The sequence below is a fragment of the Arachis hypogaea genome, chromosome 12 (genome assembly GCF_003086295.3).
Source record: "Arachis hypogaea cultivar Tifrunner chromosome 12, arahy.Tifrunner.gnm2.J5K5, whole genome shotgun sequence".
Classification (NCBI taxonomy): Eukaryota; Viridiplantae; Streptophyta; class Magnoliopsida; order Fabales; family Fabaceae; genus Arachis; species Arachis hypogaea.
This window is the reverse complement of record NC_092047.1, coordinates 4,900,273-4,909,825: the sequence shown is the minus strand read 5'-3', so window position 1 is coordinate 4,909,825 and position 9,553 is coordinate 4,900,273. Positions and strand designations below refer to the sequence as shown.

At 26.6% G+C, this 9,553-nt stretch overlaps 1 protein-coding gene across 1 annotated transcript; it reads right to left on the bottom strand.

Moving 5' to 3' along the window:
* Window positions 1-8,189: 8,189 nt before the first annotated feature.
* Window positions 8,190-9,040, bottom strand: LOC112726514 (ethylene-responsive transcription factor ERF023). Its single transcript, XM_025775924.3, has one exon. The coding sequence runs from the start codon at window positions 8,946-8,948 to the stop codon at window positions 8,334-8,336; it is 615 nt and encodes a 204-aa protein (XP_025631709.1). The 5' UTR covers window positions 8,949-9,040; the 3' UTR covers window positions 8,190-8,333.
* Between the last annotated feature and the right edge of the window lie 513 nt (window positions 9,041-9,553).

Genomic DNA, 9,553 nt, shown 5'->3' with positions numbered 1-9,553 from the left:
GTACTTGTGTTCCGGAAACAATTTCCAAACCCTAATTAAATAAGAAGATATAAAAGAATATGAAGTATTATTTATTAGAGATATAATCATTTATTATGTTGCATCATTCTATCAGTTTAAGTTTTTAAGAGAAGTTGTTTTATATATAGGTAGCGTTTGTTTTGAGGTACTAAGACAGAGACTGAAAGACTGAGACTCAGTATCGTGTTTGTTAGTTCAGAGACTGGTACTAAAATTTCTGTCTCTGTCTCTAAAATTTCAGTATTTCAGTACCTCAAAAAAGTAGGGACACAGGGGACTAAAATTTTTAGAGATGGAGACTGAAACTTTAATAACATTTTACACCTAAAATACTTTCATTTCAATTAATTAATTCCAATTTTACCTTTTGTACAAATTAAATTAGAATTTCATTCTTGTTTCAATTCCTGGCTCCCATTTTGCACCAAACAGAATACTGAGATTTATTTTAATCCCTGTTGCTTAGTCTCTATCTCGCAGTCTCAGTCTTTCTGTCTCTATCTCTCCACCAAACGCTACCATATGTGACATGACATTAGAGTTTTATGTCCGAAAAATTTAGAGTTCGATCTTTGATGAATTCAAAAAAAAAAACATAAGAGAAATAAAAGAAAAAAAAAAGACTTATGTAAAAATTAAACAAACCCAAAAGCGACTCTTGCTTGCGAAGAATATTAAAGATATGTTACCTATTCCTCCTATCAATTTAAACTTCAAAAAAAAAAAAACGATTTTATAACACTATTTTAAACTCTTCTTAAACCTTCTCGTCCATCTATTATTGTTTTGGAAAATCATTTCAATACTATCATATATCATCTTTTCTAAAAGATTAAACTATATTAGATAAAAATATATGAACAAAATTTTATCTTTTTGTCTTATATTATAATTTTTTAGAAATAATAATGATCAAATTATATATATTTTGTCATAGAAATTCTAAAATAATATCATAAAATTATTTCTTTTAAAACTTTAAACTATTAAATAAAAAAACACATAAATAATTATATACATATATAACAGATAATACAACTCTAACTATTTTCTTAGAGAAAATTTTCTGAATTGAGAATCCTATATGAAAAATACAATTTAATTACTCCAATAAAGATTGCAGCTCCGATCCCTTTTTGTTGCATAACACAATCATGCATGGTCAGTGTTAATTAACTGTATGCATTAATAATACATGCAGTGAAGAATGGTCAATGTGTCTAAAAGCTAAAACCCTAGGATGACTTGAACCATGAATGAAGTTGCATCATTTTATTTGGTTCGTTTCGTACTTGAATTGAATTCAATGATTAAATGAAAGGACAGTCAGAATTGAAAACTTGACAAATTCAGAACTGTAATTTTGAGATGCCAAGGTACTTAGTTTCTTTAATTGGTATGCAAAGTAATTGTCACACATAACATAGTATATTACAGCTTTAATTACTCCTTTCTACTTTGCCCTATCTATGTTGTGTTTGTTGAATTCTTGTCTCATTTTTTCATAAGAGAAATTTTTGGGTGAGTAATTTTTGTTATTATTTAGCTAATATAAATACTAAATTATCATTTTACTAATTTAAGTGTGTAAATTTTGAAAAATGTGGGTACAAATTATATTAATTCATTGGTGTAAATTGTATTGATTCATGTGTGCAAAACTCTAATAAATATAGGTACAGATTATATACTTCTTGTATGCAAAACGTCTATAAATATGAGTGCAAATTATTGCTAGCTAAGTGCTGGCAAAAAATAATAATATTTGCTTGTCATATAGCATTGCTCTTTTCATAATTCTAAACCATCAGTTATAAAGTCTTATAGTTTAATCAAAATTTCAATTAGGTTCCTATAATATATATATATATATATATATATATATATATATATATATATATATATTAATTGGATCCCTAGCTACACTTTTTTTAATTTTATAATTAGATTATTTTCATGTCAAAAACGTTAAAATTAATAGAATATTTCTTCCAAAATACATACAGTCAAAGATCTAATTAGGTTTTTAATTATGAATATATTTAATTTGCAAAAAAATATTCAGTTAACTCTAATATTTTTTTACACTAGGAAAGACCAAATTATAAAATTAAAATTAGTGTAAAAATCTAATTAAAAAAATATAGAGACCTAATTAAAATTTTAGTAAAATTATATGGACTAACAGAATAATTAAACCTATTATTAATAATGGAATTTTTTTTAGCATACACAAAGCCAGGGGCGGAGATATGTGATGGGAAAAGGGATAATGGCTCATAATTTTAATTTTTTACATATAAATTATATGTAAATTTTATATTAGTTTTCTTAAAATTTTATTTTAGTCTTATTTTATTGTGTAAATATTTTTAACCGCTTCTAATATTTCATCTAGCTCTGATTCTACACAAAGCAAAATTCGAATTTCATATTTAATTAAATAGACCGGGAATCTAACTACTAAACTAAATCTAAATTGGGTTACGTTATTAACCTGGATAAAATATCGATTCAATTTAAACGAAAATTATATTTTAGTAAATACTAGAGAATATATATATATATATACATATATTTCGAATATTTACTACTACTTGTATCAACTCGTGTGGTAAACAACCCTTATTTATTGCAACTCAAAAACTTTGGTGAATGGCAATGGTTAAAAGTTAAAATAAATGAATTCACTGCATATAGGACAAGCTGAATTTTATGTCATTTATTTTAGTTTTTTATTTATCTTTGTATATAGAACTTTCACAAAACTACAGTCTTTGTCGTTACAAATAATTAATATGCTGAATTTTCACCATGCTATATATATGAATAATTTTTAATCTTATAGGACAAGCAACATTGTGGTCCTAAATGGGTATACCCTCACTTTGATGTTGATGCATTGGGTTCTTCCAATCTCTTTTTTTTTTTTTTTTTCTAAAATATGTCTTGTCTATTATTGGGATATATATATATATATATATATATATATATATATATATATATATATATATATATATATATATATTCTAGCATTTTATTATATATGAGAAATAATATTTGAAACAATTTTTTATACATTTTTTTTATGATATAAAACACAAAATAATGCTCTTAGTATATATAATAATGCACTTGCAAAGATTTCTTGAGAGAATCTTGGAAGAAGGCCCTCCATATCATATTAACATGTATATATGTCCTTTATTCTAATTACCGGACCACACAAAAGAACAAAATATAGAATTATAAATAATAAATACTAAAAAAAAATTTGATGACGAGAAGTCAAGAGTGTTATCTAATTAATTAGGAATTAGCACTTGAAATAATGGTTTTCTAATCATGTACCACTTATGTTGAGAAATAATTGTTCATTTGGATAAAGTAATTAATACGTAGATTAACAAAATAATGTATGTTACGGTCCAGCTTAGCTGGTCTAATAGCCGATCCGGTCTACGAGTAATTCCCGACCCGCACGGGAATAACTTGTCTGGACGGTGACCCGGACACCTGCACTCCCGCTGCCAACTGCATGACAGTTGGACAAGGAAACTTTTTGGAAGGAGACCTCTCATATAGAGTCTGCTCTACTGACAGGGTATATATGGGGAGGGTCTTACCCCTCCTCCAAAGTACGTCACTATCATCCTCACTCTCATAGTTGCCTGCATATTTTCTGACTTGGGCGTCGGAATGTCATTGCAGGTGACTCCCTCCATACTTTACGAAGAGCTCGAGAGATCGTCGGCTCGCGCGTCTCGCACACAAACTGAGACCCGGCTGGTTCCTACGTCCTCACCTGGAGCACCTCTCCAACCCGTCCGGAACCCCGAACAATGTATTTATAGGATAATAAAATAAACAATCTTATATAATTTTATAGTTATTTTATAATAAACAATAATAATTAGGGGAGGGTTGATTTTATGATAGTGTTTAATTAGGGAGTTAATTTTTTATTTAATATCAGTTAATTTTTATAATTTTAAATTTTAAATCTTTAAATTCTTATACTCTTAAATTCTTCAAAAATAAAGATAAAAAATAGCTAATATTAACTACTTAAAAATTATTATTTATACAATATCTTTATAAAAAAAAAAGGAAGAGGATTTATTTAAGTGTGAAAATGGACACTAGTAACTTTCTTCTATCAATGGCTGTATCTGCTGATTATGATGATAATGACCTTGACCAGCTTTAAAATGACATTCATTGCAATGTTTTCAATGCTGCTTTTATTAGGATAATGTATAGTCCAATATTTTTTGTGCATATTAAAAATCACTATATATGTATTATTTTATATATTTTTAATATGTATCCATATTTTAATATGCATATATTTTATTTATATGAATAATATATATACACATTAAAAATGTGTGAAAAATAACATTTTTTATCAATATTATTCTTTTGGTTTTTAAAATTATTATTGTTCACATAATTCCATATAGCGGAGTGAGTGATAATTTAGTGGAAGCATTTTCAATAATAATTAAAATATTTTGAGTTTTGATGTGTCTTAAAATTTATTTTTATTTTTGTTATAAAATCACTTCTACTAAAAATTTAAATTGATACAAAAAAATAAATAAATAATTATATTTTTAATAGACTTCTTTTTTAAATAAGAGTCTGTTTTTGAATTTGTTTGAATTTTCACATAATTTTTTTTCTTTTTATTTTGCCTTGTGTTATTTTTTTTTTAGTTTAACAAAAATCGAATTCTATATCTTTTGCTCGTTTCTAATTAACTTACTCCTTTGTAAACAAAACTAAAAATAAATAAATTATTTTATCAACTATTATTGATGATATATATTAACCTTCTTCTTCTTAGGTGACAAAGCAGCATGAAAAAAAATCTTTTTCCAATAAATATCTCAAAACTTGAGATTCAAGAAAAATGAAAAAAAAAAATTAGATGAGTAATTTTTTTATTATATTTATTTTATATTTAAACAAATACTAGTCAACTCTCAATTTTTTTTTTTTTTTTTACTAAAAACATTGTTCACCTCATTATCCGAAAATTAATTAAACCTAAGCCACACACATAATGTTACCCATTTGATAGATTTCGTTGTCAAAGTGACAATCACCCACGTTCTTGACATTGTTCTAAAATCTGAAACATAATATTTTGAATTGAGTGTTACTTCGATCCACTTCCCTTTTATTGAATTATAAGACAAATAAAGATATGAAAAATAGTAAAATGTCAATTTCTTCACACTTTTCTCCCCCTAAAAATGTACACATAATAAAAGATGACGAAATCTCTATGTCTATCCTTGTTAATCTTTTTTCTACAACGTGACTAAATTTTCTCATGTAATTTTTTTAGCTTAATTATATATGAATTTTATCATGAATTAATTTAAAAAAACCTAAACGGAATATATATATATATATATATATATATGTGTGTGTGTGTGTAATAAAATAAAATGAACATGAAGTTAAAATTCATATATATTGTTATATAATCACCTAATAATTATCAAGTCTTATTGTTATAAAATATTTTTCTTAAAAGTTTAAACGAATAGAAAAAAATACGTGAATTTTTATATTATTAACACGACTCTTAAAAATAATTTTTTGAGTCCAATGAATTTTTTTTAATTCATTTTATGTTAAAAATTTCTTAAGTCTAAAAAAAATCAAATTTTAAGTCTTTATAGAAACTTTGTATTGTATTATAAAATTACTTTTTTCAAAAAGTTAACTCGATAAGAAAAAATACATGACTGATTATATTTATAAGGGTAAAGTATATTTTTGTCCTTGAAGTTTGATAAAAATTTTAAAAATACTCCTAAATTTTATTTTGTTTCAATTTTGTCCCAAAAGTTTTCAATTTACATCAAATATACCCCTCACGGCTAATTTTTCAAAAAATTTAAGATTAATTCAACAACAATTTCATAAGAACAACCCTCAATACAAGCAAATCAAACATAATTTTCATACATTATTGTTAGATTGGTCTTAAATTTTTTTAAAAATTTAGCCGTCGAGGTATATTTGATGCAAATCGAAAACTTTTAGGATAAAATTGAAACAAAATAAAATTTAAGGGTATTTTTAAAACTTTTACCAAACTTTAGAGACAAAAAGTATACTTTATCCTATTTATAACACTTATGATTTGAAAGGAAAAAGATACAATAAGAATTATTCTTAAACAACTTGATACCACAAAAAAGTAGCAGATGATGAAATAGTAATATCCTTATTAATAAGGTTTATGTCATAATAATCACGATGATTATTGTCCTTAATATAATTTAACATGTAACATGACTACTCTTCTAAACATACAGTAGTTCAAACGCAACATCAATATAATGCACTAAAGTACGAAGTGCTTATAAGGCTATAACATCAATATAGTTAATGACGTGAACTCATCATGCACAATAATCTTGCATTAGCCACTACTAGCTATATATCTCTAGGATTATTATCTTTTCTTTTCTTTTATTTTTTAAATTTCATTTAATTTGGCTTCAGCTCAACAATTATTAGTTACATCATATTAAGATTTAAAAAAAAATTAAATTTCTTTTAAATTAAATTATTAGCAAAAATTAGATATAATTATTCATGTCTTTTTTTATCGATTTAAGTTTTATAAAAAAAAATAATTTTGAGATAATATTAGAATTTCTATGACCAATTGAAATATCTTGACATAAATAATTTTTTTAATAATTTATAAGTAATCGAATTTCTTATAATAACAAGGCTTGATTAATTAATTGTATATTAATGATAAAAATTAAAAACCAAAAATAGAAAAGGACTTTCCAACTCTCAAAAGTTACATAATATATATATATATATATAAAACTTTTTCTAATTATATTATATGTTTATCTAGTTGAAATTTAAAAGTTTGACTTCCCAAAATGAAATATGCAAAGTGTGAAGAGTGAAGAGAATATGTTCATAAAGAAGAAAAATGGTAGAGAAAGTTTTATTATTCTACTACTTTAGAAAATTCTTGTTGTGTACGTAAAAGGTATATAAAAGGATAAATGGATTTTAAGCATTTTGGTGATAGTTGATTCCACTTGCACGCCACAACTAAGATAGCTAGATTGAGATTTTCATTTAAGTGATTAATTAAGGAAAAATTATTATTAGTTGGATAATTAAACACACCCTTATCTTCATTTACTATGAAAATATTAACTTTTTTTAATCTTTTCTACTAATATTCCTTCCTAAATTCGTCTAATTTAATTTAGTAGTAAACTATAAGTATCCAACAAAATTTGGACTCAAAATCAAAATTCTTACAAAATAAATGAATTTATCTACTATTTGACAAATTTAGTGTTAGTTACTTAATTAAATACAACTTTTTTAGGGTTAATTAAATACAAACTTTTTTTTAGGGTATTATTGGGGTTAAAATTAAAGAGGAATAAATGAAAAGTAGTGAAAGATAGAGAGAGAAACGTGGAGATATCAACTTCAAAGATTTAAAAAAAAAAAAAAAAAAAGATAGAATAAAAAGGTGAGTGTGTAGATATGTTAGTATTTTTGAGAGAAGAGTAATTAACAAGTTCAATGCAAAGCTAACCACCGTTTTATAATTATGATTAATACACTTAAACAATCTTATCTCTTGCTTTATTCTTTTTCCTCTTTTAATTTCTTCAGTAATTGAAAAAAAATATATATTATATATATGAATATATACATTCATTCTAATATTATACCTTTATAAATTATAATTTTTGAAGTTCAATTTAAAAAAAAAAAGAGAAGAAAATAAAAATAAAAACTCATGAAAATCTAATACAGAAGAACCAAACTTCAAAGAGTTGTATAACTCTAAAAATGTGTATTCAATTTAATTTTGATTATAAATTAAGTAAGCCAAAGCTTCAATTCAAAATCCACCATTTTATGTATAAAATTATAATCACTAATCATGCTATATGCTAACTAATTAAACAGCATTAAAATTAAAATTATATCAAAATAATTCTTAATAATATACTAATTAGTTATTAGATTTTTCTGTTAACTATATGTTTTTTACAAATAAAAAACAAATAATTTGTTTTTAAGTCATGACTTAAAGAAATTTTAAACAGTAAAAACTATGCTAAATATCAATAATTAGTGGAGAAAAATTTTTCAGTTACTGCTACAAATTATTATTATAGTTTTTCTTCCAATAATTATTTTATAATACACACATAAAAATAATTAAAAAAAATTAAAGAGGAATTAATATACCAACCACAAAGTTATCATTTTTTCTAAAAACACACACACTAACCACTATACGGTAACTCAACTTCCGGCCAAGCCGTTACGTCGCCGGAGCCAGCGGAGCCGCCGGAGTTCCACCCACCGCCGCCGTGAGAATAACTCCATCTGCACTCTCCATCGTTCATGAGCTCAGGCAGCTCAATTTCTCCCCAGAAATCATCGCCGTCGGAGGAAGAATTCGAAATGCCGCACTTCTCCGGCGAATCGCCGGCGTCATCGGCAGTCACGGCTGCTGCGGCGGCGGCGGCGGCGGCCATGTGTGCTGCTTTTGCAGCTGCGGCTTGGATGTCACGTGCGGTGCATGACGACGGAGGAGGAAGCGGCGGAAGACGGTGAACCTCGTCGGGAAAATTGAGCTGCGCTTTTCGGCCTTTGAGGAAGTAAGCGGCGACGTCGTAGGCTTTCGCCGCCATCTCCGGCGACGGGAAGGAACCGAGCCATATGCGAGACTTCTTGCGAGGTTCTCGAATCTCCGAAACCCATTTTCCCCATCGACGCTTCCTGACGCCGCGGTAGACAGGGTGGCGCGTTCCTCCTACGCGGTTTATGGTGGATTTTGTGGCGGCGGTTACGGTTGAAGTGGTGGCGGTGGTGGTGGCCGTTGTTTGTAGCTCCATGAAGGGAATTTTTTTTATTTATTTTAATTTTTTATTTTGTAATGTTTGTAATAACGGTTTACGAACATTATCTTCTCCTTTATAATGAACTTTGTGGTGCTCATATACAAAATTACGATAGTACCCCTTACATAGATTTTTTTCCGGTTCAACTAGGTATCCTTTAAAAATCGTACAACATTCAATCTTTTATTACAATAATTAAAAAAAATTAAAACAAACACAACTAAAAATTATAAATAGATTTATTGTCTTTTTAAAATTAAATACACATTCAAAATACGATCTAAAAAAACTAAAATTTAAAATTTAAATTTTAAATTTTTGTTTCAGATTTAATATATTTAATTATTAATATATTATAATTTAAATACATATCTAAAAATCAAATTATTCAAAATTCAAAATTTTGATTTTAAAAATATAAAATAAACCTTAAACTATCAAATTATTAATTAAACTCGTACAAAACACTCAAAGAAGCAGAGAAGTCACGTTTGCGCCATGTCGAAAATTCAGAGGCGCACGTGGAAAACTCAGAGGTGCACATCGAGAAGTCATCCTCCGCTGTCGTTCATCCTCTTCCGCGCTCATCCTCAACGCTG

What these genes read in the sequence shown, in the direction of transcription:
- LOC112726514 (XM_025775924.3), bottom strand. Translation starts at nt 8,948, where the DNA reads ATGGAGCTACAAACAACGGCCACCACCACCGCCACCACTTCAACCGTA.